This window comes from Salmo salar, chromosome ssa03, assembly GCF_905237065.1.
Source record: "Salmo salar chromosome ssa03, Ssal_v3.1, whole genome shotgun sequence".
Taxonomy (NCBI): Eukaryota; Metazoa; Chordata; class Actinopteri; order Salmoniformes; family Salmonidae; genus Salmo; species Salmo salar.
Window position 1 is genome coordinate 60,538,489 of NC_059444.1, and position 23,091 is coordinate 60,561,579.

Consider the following 23,091-nt stretch of genomic DNA (forward strand, 5'->3'; position numbering starts at 1 on the left):
ATGGAGAAGGAGAGAGAGATCTAGAGAGGGAGAAGGAGAGAGAGATCTAGAGAGGGAGAAGGAGAGAGATATAGAGAGGGAGAAGGAGAGAGAGAGATATAGAGAAGGAGACAGTGATATGGAGAAGGAGAGAGAGAAGGAGAGAGAGATCTGAGATCTAGAGAGGGAGACAGAGAGAAAAATTGGGAGAAGGAGAAGGAGAGAGATATAGAGAGGGAGAAGGATAGAGAGATATGGAGAAAGAGACGGAGAGACAGATATAGAGAAGGAGAAGGAGAGCGCAATATGGAGAAGGAGAAGGAGCGAGATATAGAGAGGGTAAAGGATAGAGTGATATGGAGAAGGAGAAGGAGAGAGAGATATAGACAGGGGGGAGAGAGATATGGAGAAGGAGAGAGATATATGGAGAAGGAGAAGGAGAGAGAGATATGGAGAGGGAGAAGGAGAGAGATATAGAGAGGGTAAAGGATAGAGAGATATGGAGAAGGAGAGAGAGATATAGAGAGGGAGAATGAGAGAGAGATATGGAGAATGAGAAGGAGAGAGAGTTATGGTGAAGGAGACAGAGAGAGAGATATGGAGAAGGAATCAGAGAGAGAGAAATGGAAATGGAACAGAGAGAGGGACAGAAAGAGTGGAATTTTTCTGCAGTCATATAGCCTGTAGCCTGGGCTATGTCACATCTTACACCTGCATACCATCTGTGTGTGTGTGTGTGTGTGTGTGTGTGTGTGTGTGTGTGTGTGTGTGTGTGTGTGTGTGTGTGTGTGTGTGTGTGTGTGTGTGTGTGTGTGTGTGTGCGTGCGTGCGTGCGTGCGTGCGTGCGTGCGTGTGTGTGTGTGTGTGTGCGCGTGTGTGCGTGTGTGCGTGTGTGTGTCAGTGCGTGGAGACTTGGACTAACCTAGACTGTAGGTTTGATTCTGAGCAGAGAGACAGATGCAGTCATATCATAAAAGGTCTGTTAAAAGGAGAGGGCCAGTGTCAGGACAAGGAGGAGAGAGACGGAGACAGGGAATAAAACACATCTGTCAGAGGAAGGATGATGTTGAGAAGAGAGATGGTGGAATTTGACAGAAGAAGGATAAGACCCAGGAGAGAGAATGCCACAGAGACAGGTTGGGTAAAATGGAGGGGATGGACTGACAGACAGACAATCAATGTGATTGAGAGAACATAGACAGAAAGAGGAAGATTGTGTAGGGAGAGAAAGAGAGACAGACTACGGACGGTGGGACGGAGGGAAACAGCATATTTTTGTTCAAGTTACCAAACTGTGTGTGCTTGAATGCGCTGCTCTACTCTGCCCTCTCAACACTCTCTTCCCCTTGACTGGAGAAATCTGGGGCTCTAGAATGTCAAGCACCCTTGATCAGCGAAAGAACACGCTTCCTCTCCTGTTAAATCAAACGAAATCAGGTCAAATGGCACACCAGTGTGCTTCTCTCTCTGTGTATTTGTGTGTATGTAGTATACATCTCTCTCTCTCTGTTTTATGTTCTGAATACTTGTATATGTGTTTTCTCAGTGTGTGTGTGTATGGGGTTTTATGTGTGTGTGTGTGTACAGTATAGGCCTTTATGTGTGCGCACAGTGTGTTTGTGTGTGTTTGTGTTGATGTGTATGTGTTCCCTACAGTATACGTGTGTGTTGAGGAAGCCCCCCACAGCCAGGCCTGGCTGGGACTGGGAGGATGGGGGGTGGAGAAGAGATGAATCACTAGAAGCTCCACTTCTATCCTCCAGCTAGTTCCTCAGCGTACTGTACCCAGTCACTTCTGCTACATGTTCTGCTCGTCCAATCACAGCACCGCTGCACTGCATGAAGTCAGACAGGCACACTGTCAGCCATTTTAACAGCTTAGCACCGACAGCCCTGGTGATGGGGAGAGAAATAGGAAATAGGAAATAGGAAATAGGAAAGGAGATTTTTCCTTTGAACTAACTGGAATGACTTCACGGGGATGCACGTCAGATGTGTGTGTGTGTGTGTGTCAGATCAGCAGAAAGACGGAGTGATTGAGGAGGAAGGGGGGGGAAGAGGTAGTGATTGAAGATGGAGGGAGGGGGGGAAGAGGTAGTGATTGAAGATGGAGGGAGGGGGGAAGAGGGAGTGTTTTTGAAGTGTGTCATGACTACTAAGAAGACAATAACTGAGTTTTAACAGCTAGTGGACCTTCCAGTGGTTGTGGTTATATACGGAGAGCTTGGGGAGGGAATAGGGGATCTCCCGCTTCTTCCTCCTGACTCTGTTTAATGTACTGTTCTCCCCAGCTCACCACTCTTATACTGTACCAACTGTGGTCTGACTGCTGGGAGATTGAGGAATGTCACAGGAGCATGGCTGCTTCTGAAGGCCTTTTTCCTTGGGAAGTTTGGAGGGGAAACGGGATCTAGGGGGAACTGGATGAGGCTTGGGAACGTTTTGCCATGCTCCTGAGAGATTCCCGCTGGGCGGATGGATTGGGAACATACAAGTGCTGTTTAACCCCATATCCCACCTAGCCAAGGTGATTATGGATCTGTGTGTGTGTGTGTGTGTGTGTGTGTGTGTGTGTGTGTGTGTGTGTGTGTGTGTGTGTGTGTGTGTGTGTGTGTGCGTGTGTGTGTGTGTGTGTGTGTGCGCGTGCGCGTGCGCGTGTTTGTGTGACACATACCTCCCTTTGTCATATGTGAAAGTAAGGAAACACACATATAATATTATCGACACGACCTTGAACGGAATACTTACAACCATTTCTGACTATACACAGTCAAGTCCTAGGAGAGGAAGCTCCATAATGACAGCATGAAGAAGAAAGAGGAAACAGAAAAGCAGGGCAGTCAAACTGAGTGTACTGTCAATATGGTTATCAACTGATCACCTCTCTCTCAGTGGCTGGTGCTCAGATAGGGTAGAGTGAATGGGCTGTGGGTTATAATTACCCTACACACACACACACACACACACACACACACACACACACACACACACACACATCACCCTAATCCAACCTAACTCCAGCGGGCCTTTGGGGGGCTGCTCTAAGCCCTTTATCAGGCCAAACAGATGCTGTTGACAGAACAATAAGCAGACCAATATGGCTGGCAGGTCATGAGGAGCAGGACTCACCAGATCACAGCAGAGCAGACACACAGAGAGAGAGATCACTGTCTAGTCAGGTGGCACAGGACACCACTCTGGACATCCATACTGGATCTACTAGCCCCCTCTCTGGACATCCATACTGGACCTACTAGCCCCCACACTGGACATCAATACTGGATCTACTAGCCACCACACTGGACATCCATACTGGATCTACTAGCCACCACACTGGACATCCATACTGGACCTACTAGCCACCACACAGGAAATCCATACTGGGTCTACTAGCCACCACACTGGTCATCCATACTGGATCTACTAGCCACCACACTGGACATGCATACTGGACATCCATGCTGGTCATCCATACTGGGTCTACTAGCCACCACACTGGACATTAATACTGGACATCCACACTGGGTCTACTAGCCACCACACTGGACATCCATACTGGATCTACTAGCCACCACTCTGGACATCCATACTGGGTCTACTAGCCCCCACACTGGACATCCATACTGGGTCTACTAGCCACCACACTGGACATTAATACTGGACATCCACACTGGGTCTACTAGCCACCACACTGGACATCCATACTGGATCTACTAGCCACCACTCTGGACATCCATACTGGGTCTACTAGCCCCCACACTGGACATCCATACTGGGTCTACTGGCCCCCACACTGGACATCCATACTGGATCTACGAGCCACCACTCTGGACATCCACACTGGACATCGATACTGGTCATCCATACTGGGTCTACTAGCCACCACAATGGACATCCACACTGGGTCAACTAGCCACCACTCTGAAAATCAATACTGGGTCAACTAGCCACCACTCTGGACATCCATCCTGGATCTACTAGCCACCACACTGGACATCCATACTGGGTCTACTAGCCCCCACACTGGATCTACTAGCCACCACTCTGGACATCACACTGGAAATCCATACTGGATCTACTAGCCACCACTCTGGACATCCATTCTGGATCTACTAGCCCCCACTCTGGACATCCATCCTGGATCTACTAGCCACCACTCTGGACATCCATTCTGGATCTACTAGCCCCCACTCTGGACATCCATCCTGGATCTACTAGCCACCACACTGGACATTCATACTGGGTCTACTAGCCCCCACACTGGACATCCATACTGGACCTACTAGCCACCACTCGGGACATCCATACTGGATCTGCTAGCCACCACACTGGACATCCATACTGGGTCTACTAGCCCCCACTCTGGACATCCATATTGGTCATCTATACTGGGTCTACTAGCCCCCACACTGGACATCCATACTGGGTCTACTAGCCCCCACACTGGACATCCATACTGGGTCTACTAGCCCCCACACTGGACATCCATACTGGATCTACTAGCCGCCACACTGGACATCCATACTGGTCATCCATACTGTGTCTACTAGCCTCCACTCTGGACATCCATACTGGGTCTACTAGCCACCACTCTGGACATCCATCCTGGATCTACTAGCCACCACATTGGACATCCATCCTGGATCTACTAGCCCCCACACTGGACATCCATAATGGGTCTACTAGCAACCACACTGGTCATCCATACTGGATCTACTAGCCACCACACTGGTCATCCATACTGGATCTACTAGCCACCACACTGGTCATCCATACTGGATCTACTAGCCACCACACTGGACATCCATAATGGGTCTTCTAGCAACCACACTGGTCATCCATACTGGATCTACTAGCCACCACACTGGACATCCAAACTGGTCATCCATACTGGGTCTACTAGCTACCACACTGGTCATCCATACTGGATCTACTAGCCACCACACTGGACATCCATACTGGGTCTACTAGCCACCACACTGGTCATCCATACTGGTCATCTATACTGGACCTACTAGCCACCACACTGGACATCCATACTGGATCTACTAGCCACCACACTGGACATCCATACTGGGTCTACTGGCCACCACACTGGTCATCCATACTGGATCTACTAGCCACCACACTGGACATCCATACTGGTCATCCATACTGGGTCTACTAGTTCCCACACTGGTCATCCATACTGGGTCTACTAGCCCCCACTCTGGACATCCATACTGGGTCTACTAGCCCCCTCACTGGACATCCATGCTGGGTCTACTAGCCACCACACTGGACATCCATACTGGGTCTACTAGCCCCCACGCTGGACATCCATGCTGGGTCTACTAGCCACCACACTGGACATCCATACTGGGTCTACTAGCTCCCACACTGTACATCCATACTGGGTCTACTAGCCACCACACTGGTCATCCATACTGGATCTACTAGCCACCACACTGGACATACATACTGGTCATCCATACTGGGTCTACTAGCCCCGACACTGGTCCTCCATACTGGGTCTACTAGCCACCACTCTGGACATCCATACTGGGTCTACTAGCCCACACACTGGATATCCATGCTGGGTCTACTAGCCCCCAGTCTGGGCTACGGCTTCACTGCAGTACTCTCACTGTCTGTCTGCAGTATTCTCTCATTAAAAGGTTATTTTACTTTGGTGTAAAAACAACAACCTTAACGAGCACTTTCACTTGAATCCGCCTCCCCCTTTCTAGCTCTGACTCTACTGACAACTACTTTATTGGGGGGAAATGTATGTGGTTGTCCCACCTAGCTATCTGAAGATGGATGATCTAACTGTAAGTCATTCTGGATGAGAGTGTCTCCTAAATGACTAAAACGTAAAACATGTACATTTGGACCATAAGTACTGTATACAGTATATGCATATTTTTCTTGGAGGTTTCTGTTGGAGTGTTTCGTATACCTTATATTAGAATTGTGGATGAGAGCGTCTGATAAATAACTCAAATATAAATGCAAATGAGGTGTTGTTGTGTCTAGGTTGAGCACTAGGATTCTGACAAGCGACATTACTGTAGTGTTTCTGTGGTGCAGATATGGACTCTCTGGTTTGGCGTGCTGTGTGGCTGGTTGTGGATCACAAAGGGGAGCGCTGCATCTCTCCTTTTATACACATGACTAATGTCCTGATGAAGGGCATAGAGTGCCTGGTTGTATCTGCATACACACACACACACACACACACACACACACACACACACCACACATACTGTACACACACACACTGTACACACACTGTACACACACACACACACACACTGTACACACACACACACACTGTACACACATACTGTACACACATACTGTACACACACACACACAAACACATACTGCACACAAACACGCACACACAAACACACATACTGTACACACACACACACACACACACACACAGACACACACACACACACACACACACACACAGAAACACACTTCTGCACACAAACACGCACACGCACACAAACACACGCCCATTCTCTCTAACAGTGATAACAGAAGCCAAAGAGAACAGGGCGTGCCTCAACACTGAGTAGAAGTGAGAGAGAAAGAGAAGTGAAAAATGTTGATGACGATTGTTATTATTGATTGTGACGTTAACCACGGTGATGGCGCCTTGTATGACGATGATAAGATATTTTTTTCCGTCTCTCTGGAAGCTGTCCCAGTTCTAACTAAATCCCATTAAAAAGGGCTTTCATCTCACTGCACTTCATTAACGACATAAAGAGTGTGGCTCACCCCAGAGAGAGGCAGCAACAGACAGGATTAGGAACGACTAACTCATCTAAACGCTCCGCTCTCAAAACCAAGCAGCTTTTTTAATAAGGAACCCACTTAAACAGGCCGTATTGGATTAGCCAAATCCCGCCTCCTTGCGGAATATGATGATGAGGAGGGAGGAAGGTCATTTTGTTGTGCTGTACCAATAAGCTCGTTTAATCCAGCTGTATGTGTGTGTATATCTTTGTGTAGGGGTGGTATGTATGTGTATATCTTTGTGTAGGGGTGGTATGTGTGTGTATCTTTGTGTAGGGGTGGTATGTGTGTGTATCTTTGTGTAGGGGTGGTATGTGTGTGTATCTTTGTGTAGGGGTGGTATGTGTGTATATCTTTGTGTAGGGGTGGTATGTGTGTGTATCTTTGTGTAGGGGTGGTATGTGTGTGTATCTTTGTGTAGGGGTGGTATGTGTGTATATCTTTGTGTAGGGGTGGTATGTGTGTGTATCTTTGTGTAGGGGTGGTATGTGTGTGTATCTTTGTGTAGGGGTGGTATGTGTGTGTATCTTTGTGTAGGGGTGGTATGTGTGTATATCTTTGTGTAGGGGTGGTATGTGTGTGTATCTTTGTGTAGGGGTGGTATGTGTGTGTATCTTTGTGTAGGGGTGGTATGTGTGTATATCTTTGTGTAGGGGTGGTGTGTGTGTGTATCTTTGTGTAGGGGTGGTGTGTGTGTGTATCTTTGTGTAGGGGTGGTATGTGTGTATATCTTTGTGTAGGGGTGGTGTGTGTGTGTATCTTTGTGTAGGGGTGGTGTGTGTGTGTATCTTTGTGTAGGGGTGGTGTGTGTGTGTATCTTTGTGTAGGGGTGGTATGTGTGTGTATCTTTGTGTAGGGGTGGTGTGTGTGTGTATCTTTGTGTAGGGGTGGTGTGTGTGTGTATCTTTGTGTAGGGGTGGTGTGTGTGTGTATCTTTGTGTAGGGGTGGTATGTGTGTGTATCTTTGTGTAGGGGTGGTATCTGTGTATATCTTTGTGTAGGGGTGGTATGTGTGTATATCTTTGTGTAGGGGTGGTATGTGTGTATATCTTTGTGTAGGGGTGGTATGTGTGTATATCTTTGTGTAGGGGTGGTGTGTCCTTTTCGATAAGAAGGGCTCTTTTCCTGCCAGGCCTGACTTGTGTGGATTCCCACGAGCGAAAGATGGAGAGAACGAGCGAGAGGAAGAGAGAGAGAGAGAGCAAAGAAAAGGGAGAGATGGAGGGGAGGAGCGAGGAGAGGGTGAGAGAAACATGAAGGATGGAGAGGGAGAGAAAATGGAGAGAAGAAGAGGGGGAGAGGTTGAGGAAGAGCGTGCAGCCTCGTGACTGTGGGTCTGTATGATTCGTTGCAACGGGTCAGAGGCTTCACACTCCTTTATGGATGCTTATTTTGAGTGGAGCCCGTGCTGCCCTAATCTTTAGCGCTTGCCTGAATGAGAAAGCTGATTAAAACCCAATTATATGCTACAGATTTGGCCTCTAGTAAAGCCTTGGCTGATTGGACACGCTCAGGGTTTGGACTCAGGCCTGGGTGCATGGTATGCCTTGGGTCCCAGTGAACCATGGCTTAGCCCCAAATGGCACCCTATTCCCTATATAGTGCACTACGTTTGACCAGAACCCTATGGGCCCTGTTCAGAAGTAGTGCACTAAATAGGGAATAGGGTGTCGTTTGGGATGCAGGCCATGTGTTTCTGTGGTTGAGGACACAATGTCTTGACGTGCACTGTACTCTGTGAGGAGGTGTGTGTGTTGGGATGTGTGTTTGTGTGTGTATGTGTGTGGTGCGTGTGTGTGTGTGTATAACTTGTGTTTGCTATTGTAGGCATGGAAAAAGAAACCAGACAGTGTGTTCAGATTTGCGTTGCGATTGTGTGTGTTGAAATTCAAATAGAACAGAATAGAACACTTTAATCCACTGAAAGCTTTAGTTACTGTACTAGAGGAAGGAGACAGCTTGGTATAGTATGACTTATATCTTCGTCATTATATCTCTCTTCAATGTCCTTTCATCCACGTCAGACTATGATGCAATTGTATAGGTTTGACAATATTCACCTCCTATGAAGTAATAAGTCCTACAATTTGTGACTGGTGTGTTTCTCTATCCTGACAGACAGTGCAGTGTGTGTGTGTGTGTGTGTGTGTGTGTGTGTGTGTGTGTGTGTGTGTGTGTGTGTGTGTGTGTGTGTGTGTGTGTGTGTGTGTGTGTGTGTGTGTGTGTGTGTCAGTCAGTAGTTTTTCTATCTCATATAAATGCACTGGGGAGGTAGAGGAAGACAGAGGCAGGAAGTGGTGGCTGGTGTCACTTTGAATCGGAGGACAGGGTCATAATGACTAGCAATTAATGGAACAACATCAAACACATGGTTTCCATGTGTTTCATACCGTTTCATTTACTGCATTCCATTCATTAATATGACACCCCTCCCCCTAACCAGCCTCCTGTGGCCAGGGAGACACAACAGGGTTCCGTGATGAGTGAATGTGTTTCTTTACTGCTGTGTTCTTCACATCTCACACAGGACATCACTGCTATTACTGGACATGTCCACAGCGTCAACACTAACATCAACTCCAACCATAACAACACTGGTTCATGTTCATAGACTCCAACTATTTACGCTATCCCATCCTTTTCAGTCACAACTCACTGTCATTGGTTTTGCTATTAGCCTTTTCTCCTATCTCCTGGACAAGGTAGGTCTGCCCTCCAGCCCCTGTGTCCTATCAATAAGCGAGAGGAGAAGAGAGGAGATGAGAGGAGAAGAGAAGAGAGGAGAGGAGAGGAGAGGAGAGCTAGAGCTAGAGTCCTGGTCTTTGTGACAAGGTCAAGGTCACCTCTGCTAAGACGATCGCACCTGGTCACTGTCTATCTAAGAGACGAGCTGTGTGTGTGCATAAGTGTGGTGGCTCAGGAGGCATCCTGACAGGCATCCCCTCCCTCCCTCCTCCTTCCTCCATCTTGCCTCACTTTATTATTAGTGGCAGCTACAGGGGCAGTGGAGCAGAAAATTCTCATCGAGAAACAAACCGGCATCTGCATATTACAGCCCTGGTTCACGTCTGCCATGAGTGAATAAATTAATACATGAATAACAATGAAAGTCACCGGCGAGTCGCCTCTAGCTCTCTAAGTGGCCGTGTACTAGTCTGGAGGAGAAGAAAGTTGTCTTTTAAGTGGAGGAACAGTGAAGCAACGTGGTGGGAGGCTGAGCTCAGATCAGTTAGGAGTCAAAGTCACCAGATCTTAGCCTGGCTACCAGTCTTTTTAGCAAACATTTCACTAGCATCTTTGGCATATGACACGGAGGAGGCTACAAGGACCGGAATGTTAGCTAAAAAGACTAGTATCCAGGCTAACCAGATCTGTATGTGTGTGTGACGAGCGTGACCATGTGGTTCAATTAAAGAGAGTCACAAACAGAGCTGTGTGTGTGTTCATCCACAGGATCCGCTGACAGAGAAACACTGTCATCTTGACTAATTGCCAGTGAGATGAGCTATCTATTTCAGGGTTTGTTTTGTGCTATACATGGCAGTCCCTCTCTATGTCTGTCCGTGAGGCCTAGTCTCTCTCTCTCTCTTCTCTCTCTCTCTCTCTCTCTCTCTCTCTCTCTCTCTCTCTCTCTCTCTCTCTCTCTCTCTCTCTCTCTCTCTCTCTCTCTCTCTCTCTCTCTCTCTCTCTCTCTCTCTCTCTCTCTCTCTCTCACTATTCAATATTTTCTATTCAAAGGGCTTTATTGGCACGGGAAACACATGTTTACATTGACAAAGCAAATGGAATTGACAATAAACCAAAGGGAAATAAACAAGAGAAGCGTTAGTAAACATTACACTCACAATTCTTTTTCAAGAATATAGACATTTCAAATGTTCTCTCTCTCTCTCTCTCACCTCAATCTCTCCTCCTCTCTTTCTCCTCCACACCTCTATACTGTACCTCTGTTCATTCTGGGCTGTCTCAATATGAGTCCCCAGGGAGCAAAACACATACAGGGAACCAGGAATGAGTCAAAGGCACTAGTAAAACCACACATCAGATGTGACAGATGGTAAGTGTGTGTGAACTTTGGGCTAGTACAAACTTCCAATGGCCATCTATCATATGTCCATTACTGGGCAGCCCATCTTCACTGGGTAAATGACAGTGTTTATCTGTGTGTGTGTCTCTCTCTCTCTCTCTCTCTCTCTTCTCCCTCTCCCTCTTCCTCTCTCCTCTCTCCCTCTTTCTCTCCCTTTCCCTCGCTCGCTCAATCAGTCCTATTTCTCTTATTCCCCTCTCACCACCTCTCTCCCCTTCCTCTCAATTTGTCTTTCGTGTTCACCATTCCTCATCCATTTGCGCTCCCTGTCTTTCCTTTACTCCTTCCCCCCTTTATCACCCTGTATCTCCCTCTCCCACCGCCCATCACCTCTCTCCTCTACTATCCCTCTATCAGAGGTAATAAGCCACTCTGGTGTAATCTGGGTCTTCTTAGTTGACACATTCATCCCACCATACTCCTTCAAAAACATATTAGCTGAGCTGCTCATCATTAAGTCTGCTGTGTTGCCTTTGTTAGCAGTTGATGTTACTCTTCATCAACACAAACCACAAAGCAAATCAGGGGGAGGAAAATAGGTTTATTCAAAGAGGCGGTGTTATGCTGAGAGGTAGATGTTCATTCTCCCCTGTCCTCAGTGATTCTCTCCACAGAACAAAGGGACAGGATGTAGTTTTATAACCCAGCCCTAGCCCGTGGTTGACCAATTAGAATTCCTTGCAATAAAACTGGGCCAATGGCCAAATAACAAGTATCCTATTTCAGGTTCAACGTATAAACAATTTGGACCAATGAGAACTTGCCATGTAGCTATGAGTCCCGGATTGAAATTCCTCCCAGGTCTCTGACCCATTGATATTACTCTATTGACCTCTCATCCTCTGCGTTGTATATTATCTTTAAAATATTCTTACACCTTTAATTTTTCTACTCAAACCCACTGTGAATTTCTTATTGTTGTATATTTGATGAATTTGAACATTTCCTCTGTATAGTTTTATTTATTTGTTGTGTTGTCCTGTTCACTGTTACATTGTTATGCCTCTTGGCTAGGTCGTTATTGTAAATGAGAATTGGTTCTCAATTGACTTATCTGGTTAAATAAAGGTGAAAAACAAATGATGGGGCCTGGAGTATGGATAATATGCTGCAGGGAGAGAGGGAGAAGTGAGGCTGTGCCCTGCCCAGAAACACAGCCTTTCTTTGGGCTTTCTCACCAAGGGCCTGGGGTGGAGGGGGTGGAGGGCTGGACATCTCCCAATGGACTCCTGTAGCGGGGTGCAACCAAACAGACAAGGCTGTTATGATGACTAGACATCCATTACAAACAGAGAATGTAACAGGTTGTTGAACACAAAGATATATAATTCTATGGTTGAACACTGCAGGTCGGTTTGATAAGCAAGAAAATGCATTAAAAAGGGAACAGAGGAAATGCAGGGATTGATATTCTGTGCCATTTAAGAAAGTGAATGAATGTTCTATTAATTTGACAGAGCACTGTGTGACAACAAAACCCTTGGATATGCTTTGGATATTTATACTAGATGAAAACAGATAGTGAGTACAGCCTAGTCTCCACAGGACGGACGGACAGACAGACAGACAGACAGACAGACAGACAGACAGACAGACAGACAGACAGACAGACAGACAGACAGACAGACAGACAGACAGACAGACAGACAGACAGACAGACAGACAGACAGACAGACAGACAGAGGGAAACAATAGACAGGCAGACAGACAGAGGTAAACAATAGACAGACACACACACAGACAGACAGACATTGGTAAACAACAAAGACAGACACACACACAGACAGACAGACATTGGTAAACAACAAAGACAGACACACACACAGACAGACAGACATTGGTAAACAACAAAGACAGACACACACACAGACAGACATGGGTAAGCAGTAAAGACAGACAGACGTTTGGTGGTCTATTCCTTCTCCTCTCTCTACGGTCTCCCTGCTCAGACTTTTCCCGCTCCACTGGGCCCTGTGTGCCGATCCGGAACACAACCTTTTCCCAGAGTCTAAACCGGTGGGACACGAAGGACCAAACCCCAGGGCGAGGGGGGCAGAGACAGAGTGCACAGCTAAACGACTACACAGCCAAAGTGTTTGCATATGCTATGAGGAGACAGGGAAGGTTTCTGTATTAGAGATTATATTAGAGATAGTCTTTCACTGGAGTCTTCTACAGGCAGCATAGGGATATGTTTTCAGCTGACAGACTGACAGACACTTCAGATGGACCAATCAGGGACTGACTTGCCACATGTGGTGATACCCAGGGCTTAAGGTGTGCCTCGACGCTGCTGCAAACAACATGACACATGCACAAACGTCCACGCACAAGCACACGCACACACACACACACACACACACACACACACACAATGACACACACATGTCCAAAGGCACAGTGTGCGAGGAAAGTCATTTCCCTCCACAGGGAATAAATAAAATGGGAAAATGGCGAGGCGGCACAAAAATAAAACGCAGATGCGCAAATGCATTCATGCAGAAAATCCCAGCCTTTAATCCAATCCCTCACGCTTTATTAAAACAGAGTGAGAGAGAGATAGAGAGAGACAGACAGACAGACAGACAGACAGACAGACAGACAGACAGGGACCATGAAGAGACACACACTGACTCACACATCACAACAACAAGCTTTATCCTAGGCCGTGGAGATAGGAGAAAGATCAGAACCATGAAAGAGGTAGAGGCAGTCTCTCTCTCAGTCTCACACACACACACACACACACACACACACACACACACACACACACACACATACACCACAATAACATGCTTTCTCAAAGCGCGAAGATATGAAAAGAGATGCCAAGCAGAAAATAACCAATAGTAACTCAGACACAGACCCACAGCCTTTACTGTGGTCTGAGCAGCCACACCCTCTAGTGACATAAGGTGAAATGAGACCAAGCCACACCCTCTAGTGACATAAGGTGAAATGAGACCAAGCCACACCCTCTAGTGACATCAGGTCAAATCAGACCAAGCCACACCCTCTAGTGACATCAGGTCAAATGAGACCAAGCCCCACCCTCTAGTGACATCAGGTCAAATCAGACCAAGCCACACCCTCTAGTGACATAAGGTCAAATGAGACCAAGCCACACCCTCTAGTGACATCAGGTCAAATGAGACCAAGCCACACCCTCTAGTGACATCAGGTCAAATCAGACCAAGCCACACCCTCTAGTGACATCAGGTCAAATCAGACCAAGCCACACCCTCTAGTGACATCAGGTCAAATCAGACCAAGCCCCACCCTCCTGTTCCTTGGCCGTCATTGTAAATAAGAATTTGTTCTTAACTGACTTGCCTAGTTGATAAAAGGTAAAATAAAAATAAATAAAAGTGACATCAGGTCAAATCAGACCAAACCACACCCTCTAGTGACATCAGGTCAAATCAGACCAAGCCCCACCCTCCTGTTCCTTGGCCGTCATTGTAAATAAGAATTTGTTCTTAACTGACTTGCCTAGTTGATAAAAGGTAAAATAAAAATAAATAAAAGTGACATCAGGTCAAATCAGACAAAACCACACCCTCTAGTGACATCAGGTTAAATCAGATCAATCCACTGTCCCCCCTCCTCCCTGCCTCACCCCAAATAAAGAGGAGGATGATCTATCCCACCATGCATCTCACCCACGTGTTCGTGGACCTGTCCTGCCCTGGCAGACTCAACGTCAAGGGAGCAGTATGCCCCCGACACCCCCTGCCCCTTTTAATTGGCTCTCAAAATATTTTGGGAGGCGCTGGCTGGCTGGTGCTGCCGTCCTTGAGCGGGGCGATGGCCATGCTGATCCTAATTAGAGGGGATTATGGTCTGGCTCCCTCAATAGACGAATAGAGACCATGGTGGCTGGTACTTTATGGGGCAGTGGTGAACAGTAGGTCTGGGAATTGCCAAGGACCCTCGATATGTATTGTGATTCTATATGTATTGCAATTCAATACTGCAATTGTATTGTAATTCGATGTTCCAAACATATTGCTCACTATATATCTGCTGCAGAGAGACAAGAGAGAGCCAATACAAAACTAGTTTTGGAGATAAAAGTTCTCAAAACATGTTGGCTCACCATTTAAAACACTGAAAAAGAATATGGAGATCAAGCTTTAGGATGAGAAACACCAGATTTTACAACATAGAGATCCTATTACATTACATATGAAATGAAATCTGTGGATTTCAACTTGACCCTAGATGCAGTAAATGGAATGCAGACACTGCATTGATCAGATTGGGCACATTCAACAAATCTGTTCCAACAATGTGGATATTCGTCAAACCCGTCATGATTTATGTATCGTAACAGACCCACAGTGTGGTTACTTTAGTCCGATTTGGATATATTTGCCTGTTTTTGCTGCATACAATGTAGAAGTTGTCCCTTTTTAGGTTCAGAAGAAGTGGCTGTTTAATGCTAACTCGTGTAAGCTGGTTAGCATACCTAGCATACAGAAATCATTGATGGTAGTCAGACGTTTATAACTGTAGTGCAGTTGATTGGGAACGATGACATGAACATGTGTTGGGGTTGACATTCAAACAAGCATTATACTCCGATTTATACCTCTACATGGTGTGAAAAGCACATATAAACAAAAGCCTAAATGATAGTAATTTAGAAGACACTCTTACCGAGAGCGACTTACAGTAGCGAGTGCATACATTTCCATCGTTTTTTTCTTCTTCCCGTACTGGTCCCCCGTGGGAATCGAACCCATATCCCTGGCATTGCAAGCGTCATGATCTACAATTCCTTTGATTGGTTGAGTTCGATTGACCTTTTTACCGCATCTATATCGCAATGATGTCGTAAAGGAGGGTGGGGACACATGCAAGTTATCATCAACCCAGGTGACATGTTGGAGGCCCTCTGTGACATCATAGACACCTATGATGTCACAGTCCAATCAAAACATTCTGAACACCACAACTCACCTATCTCTGTAGAGAGTAGTTGCTTTTTGAATTTGCTCAGCCAGTTTATTGATTGAGAGATGACTTTGTACTCCATCAGTATTCATTTGTTGGTGCATGTAATCTTGGCATTACAACATCTGGACGGCACGGTTTTTCAGGACGCCCTGATGCCCCCCATCGGCATTAGGCAGTGGGCCAGCATGCCTCACACTGAACTGAACACCAGCACCTTCAACTTCCATCAACAACCCTGGACCAAACAGAACACCAGCGAGACCACTGGACACAGTTTGTACAAGTGCACCGGAGAGGATTGTGTTATGGTCAGCTTGGAACCCACTGCTACCCGGGTAGCTACAAACAACACTAAACCACTCAGTGGCCTTGTCGATAGAGTGTCCGCCCTGAGATTGGAAGGTCGGGTGGTTTATCCACGGTCGAGTCATACCAAAGACTCTGAAAATGGGACCCGATGCCTCTCAGCTTGGCACACATTAAGGAGATGGATTGGGGGTAAGGCCCTGCGACAGACTTGTGTCCTATCCAGGGGGGATACATCAAGCTGCCTCATGCTACAGAAACAGGAGATAGGCTCCTGCCCTGTGGGCCATTGTGGCTCGGACAAGGCCACCGCCACCCAGACCAGAAACAGTATTGACCAGAAATACAGAGACGTTAGTGCTTTGCACCAGACAACCAGTGATTCTACAGCCAGCCTCAGAACGCTTCGCACCCGAGTAGCTGAGCTCAGGAGTAGGGAGAGAGCGGGAGCGAGTGAGCTTGTGTGGAAGAAGATGGTGGAAGTGATTCATGGGGCAGAAGAGAGGAGGATAGAGGCTGCAGGCTGCATGTTTCTGGCTCTTTGCTGCTGGTTGTACGGCATGGGCCTGCTGCTCACCTTCAGTGTCAGAGGACTACTGCAGGTAATGTGATGTGAAGGAAAGATTAGGGGTATGAGGAGTCTGAGAAAGGCTTTAGGAACAACATTAGACTAGGTCCAAATAGTGACATTTACCCAACGTAGTTATATATACTGCTGACATTTTACTTACTGTACATGTCACTATAAACACCACAATGTTATCAATTAATTTTACTCTGGAGCATGAATTAAAATCTGTATTTGTTTTCCTAATAAGACTACATTTATTTTCTTTCCATAGATAATGGTTGCATTAGAGCTCCATGGAGATGAACACAAGGAGAGAGGAGCCGAGAGGGAGACAGAAGGCTGTAAAGATGCTCAAACCGCTCCCGTATGGGTGACCTCCCGTGGTTCAACTAAGAAGAGAGCCCGCCGCCGCCGTCAGTCCAACAAGGGGAAACACTGAATAACGTGCCCATACAGGACATTGTTCGTCTGCATTCCAAATAATACAATATCATATTTTCTATTAAATAATACTTGTTTTCGCATCATGTGTTTCTCAGTTGCTATTTTGTTATAGGAGTAGTTTGATGAGGTTTGGAAATGACCACAAAAGGACCACGGAACGTAAAAAGTATAGGAGCCATTTAGCATATGTCAAGCAAAATAACACAGAAAGAAATAACACATTTCAATTGATTTAGAAGACACAGAAGGGGCTTATACTTGCTTATAACAACTAACAATGCATTATACCTGAATCCTGTAAGTAAAGTTGTATCATCATATACAGCTGAAACTGAAATTAAACCTTTTTAGATTCACTGTGGTTGCCCATCACCCTGTGTTGGGGTTGAGAGAGAGAGAGAGAGAGAGAGAGAGAGAGAGAGAGAGAGAGAGAGAGAGAGAGAGAGAGAGAGAGAGAGAGAGAGAGAGAGAGAGAGAGAGAGAGAGAGAGAGAAAAGCCTGGACCCTCTGTCAGTTCAGTGAAGCAGAGAGGAAGGGTAACACAAGCTGACATGGAGAGGATTCTTTGGGAGGCACACACACACACACACACACACACACACACACACACACACACACACACACACACACACACACACACACACACCACAATAGCATGTTTTCTCAAAGCTCAAAGATATGAAAAGAGATGCCAAGCAGAAAATAACCAATAGTAACTCAGACACAGACCCAGCCTTTACACACACACAAACAAACACACAAAAACACACAGGAATATACATGTACATACTGGAAACACACATCACGCACCCTTCAACATCCACACATGTTTGCAATGTGTGTGTGTGTGTGTGTGTGTGTGTGTGTGTGTGTGTGTGTGTGTGTGTGTGTGAGCTGAGGCCGTGGGCTTGTGGGAGTCAGCAGAAGGTGAACGCAGATAAGGCTGCATGATTGTGACTGTGTGTCAGAGGGAATCTGCACCACCACACACACACTCCCTCTCTCCCTCTCTCTCTCTCTCTCTCTCTCTCTCTCTGTCTCTCTCTCTCTCTCTCTCTCTCACCCCATCTCTCTCTGCTGCCGGAGCTGTGCCAGGGTGCCGGGGACAAAGCCTACGTGCGAGTGCGAGTGCGAGTGTGAGTGTGAGTGTGTGTGCGTGTATGTGTGTGTGTTGGTCTGAGTCAAACCATGCCCTAGCTGACCCAGGTCTTAGACAGTGATGGTCATTGGCCACGTCAGGCCTCATTCTGCCCATCCTTCTTAAAGACTGACTGGCCACAAGGCACTGGACTGGGCTGGGCTCTGCGTGCTGGCTCACTGAAGCAATGAAGCAATCAGGAAAGGGAAAGGAGGACGGTTGGCAGGACTGCAAAGAAGGAAGTCCACATGAGCAACACACCTGCTGGCAGCATGGCTGCATTACTAAGCCGACTATTCCTTGTGTGACTACAGAGAGGGAGAGAGGGAAGGTGGAGGGTGAGAGAGAGAGGGGGAGAGGAGAGAGGGAGGGTGAAGGGAGGGTGAGAGGGGAAGGGAGAGAGTGAGAGTAAGAGAGAGACGGAAGAAGAGAGGAGGAGAGGTGGAATGTTTGTATGGGTGTATCGTGATCTCCCTGCTTTCCAGATTACTGCTGCTACATTGTGTTTACACACAGCCATCACAGGTGTATACTAACTGCCAAAGCCAGTTATCTGAACGACCTAAGCGGGTGACTATTGACTGTTTGTGTACCTTCCTGTAGTGCTGAGTCAGATGTACCATGGTTCCCAGGCAATCCCAAGGGAGGTCTGGCCCCACTGCTGCCCCCTACAGGGTTGGAGTAGAAACACACTGCACCACAATGCCTACAGCAGCCTGCCAGCAGCCTGCCAGCAGCCAATCAGGGCCAAATAATCTGTGGCCATGGCAAGCGTTGCCGTGCTCTCTGTTGCTATGTAATTATGTGCTGTTTGTACGAGATTTCTGCACCTGAAGTGGGTCAGACTAGTTTTCATGCGGAGATGTGTGTGCGTGTGCGCGTGTGTGTGTGAGAGAGAGAGTAATAGAGATAGAGTATTCAAGAGTGAGTGATGAGTGTTTGGGAGCAGATTCTCCAGGTTGGTGAGAGTGTTTTCGAGCTGCGTAGGAGGGTTACAAGTAAAGAGAGAGTGGGAGACAGAAAGGACTCACCTCTGAACGGGGAGCCAGTTTCACTATATATTCAAATCTACGGGGAAAACCTGCACCTCCACTGCAGCCACTGCTGTAGCTACCCTGGAGCGAGCAGGAACCAGAACCATCGAAAATAACCAGCAATTAATTAGTCAGCCAATTAATGACTTAACTCAGCTTTGTTCTCCTCCCTCTGTGTCCAGCCTCAGGCTAGGGAAGACTATAACGCTCCATGCACACTTCTACACTATACACACTTCCATACACAGCTATACAGGTTCAGCCAGTTTGCTACAGCAGGAAAATAATCCTGCAGCAACAGGAAATGTGAATTATTATGTGGATTATATTTAATCAACATTTTTTGTAGGGGTTGATTTTTTATTTGTTTTAAAAGGAAAGTCATGTCTGAAATTTCAATGGGGGAATTACAAACTTTAGAAACCTGAAATACAATTCCTGGAAAGTTCTCCTGCAACAGGGCAATCAAATTAAGATCCTACATCTGTAGCAGCTCTCCATGTTCACTTGTCATACTCATTATCACAGCGTCCTCTTAGAAATGTACTGAACGTATGATGAAACAGGTAGAACACAGTGCCGATGCACCTTATTAGGTTATATAATGCAGCTTGATGTGTCATTGGGCGGTAAAACTCATATTCACACTTTGTCAAAAGTGTGCACACTATAATTTCTCTCCTCAGCTGGTAAGGGAGCATAGAGGTGAGCAGCCTCAGAGTGTTTTCTATCTTGAATAAAAAATGGTTCTTCGGCTGTGCCCTTAGGAGAACCACATTTGGTTCCAGGTAGAACCCTTTTGGGTTCCATGTAGAACCCTTTCCACAGGGGGTTATACATTGAACCCAAAAGAGTTCTACCTGGAACCACAAAGGGTTCTACCTGGAACTGAAGAGTTATCCTATGGGGACAACCACAGAAAAATAGCCTTTTTTTCAAACAGTGTAGGGGTAGAGTAGGGTACAGCTGCAGAATAGTGCAGAAAGTGGGTGGGAAGTCCTACCTGTGTTGCCGTGCTGGATCTTCCCATTGCTTATCTGTTTGAGTCTCTTCTGGTGAGACTTGCCGTTGTAGTGTATCTGGGCCTGGGCTGGGGAGTTGAGCTGGATGTTACACACGTCACACACTGTGTAACTGCGCTGCTTCCTCTCCCTCTTGGGCCTGCTGTGGTCAGAGGAGGGCAGGGCGCCCCCAACTGGTCCTGGCTGCTCCCCCAGGACTACACCCTCCTCCTGGGGGTCACAGCACACCTCGCTGTCCACAGACAACCCCATCCCCACTCCTAACCCGCTCCTGTCCTCCTCCATCTCTAATTCAGTGGGTGGGCTGAACGGACGCTTCATTCCTGAGAGAGGAGAGAAAGATTTGTTATTTATTGCGTCGTTAACCTTTTCTTTGACAGATAACTTGACGGAGAACACATTCTCATTTACTGCAATGACAGGATGAAAAGTTGCAGGGAAGAGGAGAGTGAAGAGGGGAGAGAAGAGGGCAGAGATGAGAGAGAACAGAAATGTGGAACGAGAGGAGAGGAGAAAGAAAAGGGATAGAGAGGAGACACACCAGAAAGGATGAGAGAGAAGGTATCAAGAACAGACCAGCGGGGGTAAGAGGTCAGAGGTGAAGGATCAGGGCCAGTCCCAGGCTTATGTCCAGCACCAATGGATTAGACAGGCAGTGCTCCGTGAGTCTGAGGTGACCAGTATCACAGTGCTATAACGGTGTGTTAGAGCACGGACGTGTGCTGGGAACAATGGAGTCATCACGATATGATCCCCTGCCCTCCGTGTCTCTGCACAAAGCCCCCCTGTTAAACCCAATAGCCCATAAAAGATAGGGATGCAAAAAGAGCCCTGATTCAGACGGTTCGGTGTAGGTGCGTGAGGCATCTGATCCTAGGCCTGCCTGAAGTAAGCCCTGGCTGTCAGTACCCACACACCCTCACAGAGACATACATTGAGTTTACAAAACATTAAGAACACCTGCTCTTTCCATGACACAGACTGACCAGGTGAATCCAGGTGAAAGCTATGATCCCCTATTGATGTCACTTGTTAAATCCACTTCAATCAGTGTAGATGAAGGGGAGGAGTCAGGTTAAAGAAGGATTTTAAAGTCTTGAGACAATTGAGACATGGATTGTGTGTGTGTGCCATTCAGAGGTGAATGAGGAATACAAAATATTTAAGTGCCTTTGAACGGGGTATGGTAGTAGGTGACAGGCGCACCGGTTTGAGTGTGTCAAGAACTGCAACGCTGCTGGGTTTTTCATGCTCAACAGTTTCCTGTGTGTATCAAGAATGGCGCAACGCCTAACGGACATCCAGCCAACTTCACACAACTGTAGGAAGCATTGGAGTCAACATGGGCCAGCATCCCTGTTGAACCCTTTCAACACCTTGTGGAGTCCATGCCCGGACGAATTGAGGCTGTTCTGAGGGTAAAAGGGTGGTGTTCTTAATGTTTTGTCCACTCAGTGTACATCCCCACACACAGACACTGTACACATGGACAAACAACACTCACGTGTGCAAACACATGAACACGCACATGAAACACACTCGCACATACACACAATGACATACTGTACACACAGACACCCATACACACCCACGTGAACACTCACTACCTATGGACTACCCAATCCCATACTAATCATAGATTGTATAACAACATAGGATGCCGTGCAGTTCAGTATGGCACCACTGGGGGGAGACAGAGTGCTACTCTCTGATTCTGAGGAGCGTGCTGTGCTATCTATCAGTCAAGCTGCTTCACTCAGAGTGACTACACGCCTGCTTGCTGTGCTAGCCTGCTATGACAAAGGCTCTAACAGTGGGTCTGGTCTGTCTGTAGTCTGTCTGACTCTGTACCACTGTCTGTCCACTCTGTGCTCAGGAATGAGATAGGAGCAAATAAGGTCCCCACTGGGCAAAAAAATGGTTGAATCAACGTTGTTCCTAATTAATTTCAACCCAAAAATGAGATGTGATGTCGTTGAATCAACATGGAAAACTGACTGGATTTACAAAAAGTAAACAACAAAAGGGAATTTCGTATTTTTTTCAACAATTCTTTTACCTTTTAACCTAAATCCAATGGCAGGGTAAAAATGTTGGTTGATTACACGTTGAATTCACTTTACCAACTCAACCAAATGTAAATCAAAACCAGATGTTGAACTGACTGTGCCCAGTGGGACACTTTTTTGCATGGTTTTTATGTAATCCGTTCCCTGTTAAAAATAGCAGGTGCAAACTTAGCACAGGTAGTAAGTATTGGTACATCTGGCCCTGTATGAATTAAGTCTGAGGCGTTTGTAAGACCAGTGCACTATACCAATAGTTACAAAAACAGAACACAAACTGTCTTACGAAACGTGTGCGAACCCTTTTGGCTCTAGTGAAGAATTACATCATAAAAACAGAACAGAAAAAGGAAATTCCCAGACAGATAAATGCTATGTGATTTAAAAAGGCTGCCTGAACACGTCTCAACACTTACGGTACACGTGGGGGGGGGGTTTCTCTCCTTCAGACTAGCTCCACACAGAGAGAGAAAAGACCTGTGTTTGTTTATTCCCTCCACTCCTACTCTCTTCTGCCATAAATACATGAAAAGGCAACTCTATAGAATCCCTGTGATGGATTGAGACGTCAACATGTGAAAAGCTGAAAGCCTTTTGCCTACGCCTAGATGTATTTACGTACTGGATACCCACAAACCACTCACACACACACCCAAACCTTGGAGACACACACACTTAAACCTTTAA

General features: G+C 46.6%; 2 protein-coding genes and 1 long non-coding RNA gene across 3 annotated transcripts in view; 1 reads left to right on the top strand and 2 right to left on the bottom strand.

Moving 5' to 3' along the window:
- LOC106601020 (zinc finger protein 385C) overlaps positions 1-23,091 on the bottom strand; it is a 206,870-nt gene that overhangs the window by 95,084 nt on the left and 88,695 nt on the right. Inside the window, exon 2 of the mRNA XM_014192869.2 lies at positions 20,320-20,661. Coding sequence (XP_014048344.1) covers positions 20,320-20,661 — 342 coding nt within the window. The remainder of the gene's footprint in view (positions 1-20,319; positions 20,662-23,091) is intronic.
- LOC123741684 (uncharacterized) lies at positions 938-15,574 on the bottom strand. Its single transcript, XR_006769179.1, has 3 exons — positions 15,538-15,574; positions 1,634-1,872; positions 938-1,394 (listed from the first exon to the last, which is right to left on the bottom strand). It is a non-coding gene; the product is annotated as an uncharacterized lncRNA (long non-coding RNA).
- LOC106601021 (uncharacterized) lies at positions 15,886-17,139 on the top strand. The gene is made up of 2 exons (XM_014192872.2): positions 15,886-16,731; positions 16,972-17,139. The coding sequence occupies exons 1-2, from the start codon at positions 15,886-15,888 to the stop codon at positions 17,137-17,139; spliced, it is 1,014 nt and encodes a 337-aa protein (XP_014048347.2).

Coding starts and splice junctions, on each gene's coding strand:
- LOC106601021 (XM_014192872.2), top strand. CDS start 15,886: ATGACTTTGTACTCCATCAGTATTCATTTGTTGGTGCATGTAATCTTG. Junction 16,732..16,971: donor GTGTCAGAGGACTACTGCAG/GTAATGTGATGT, acceptor TTCTTTCCATAG/ATAATGGTTGCATTAGAGCT.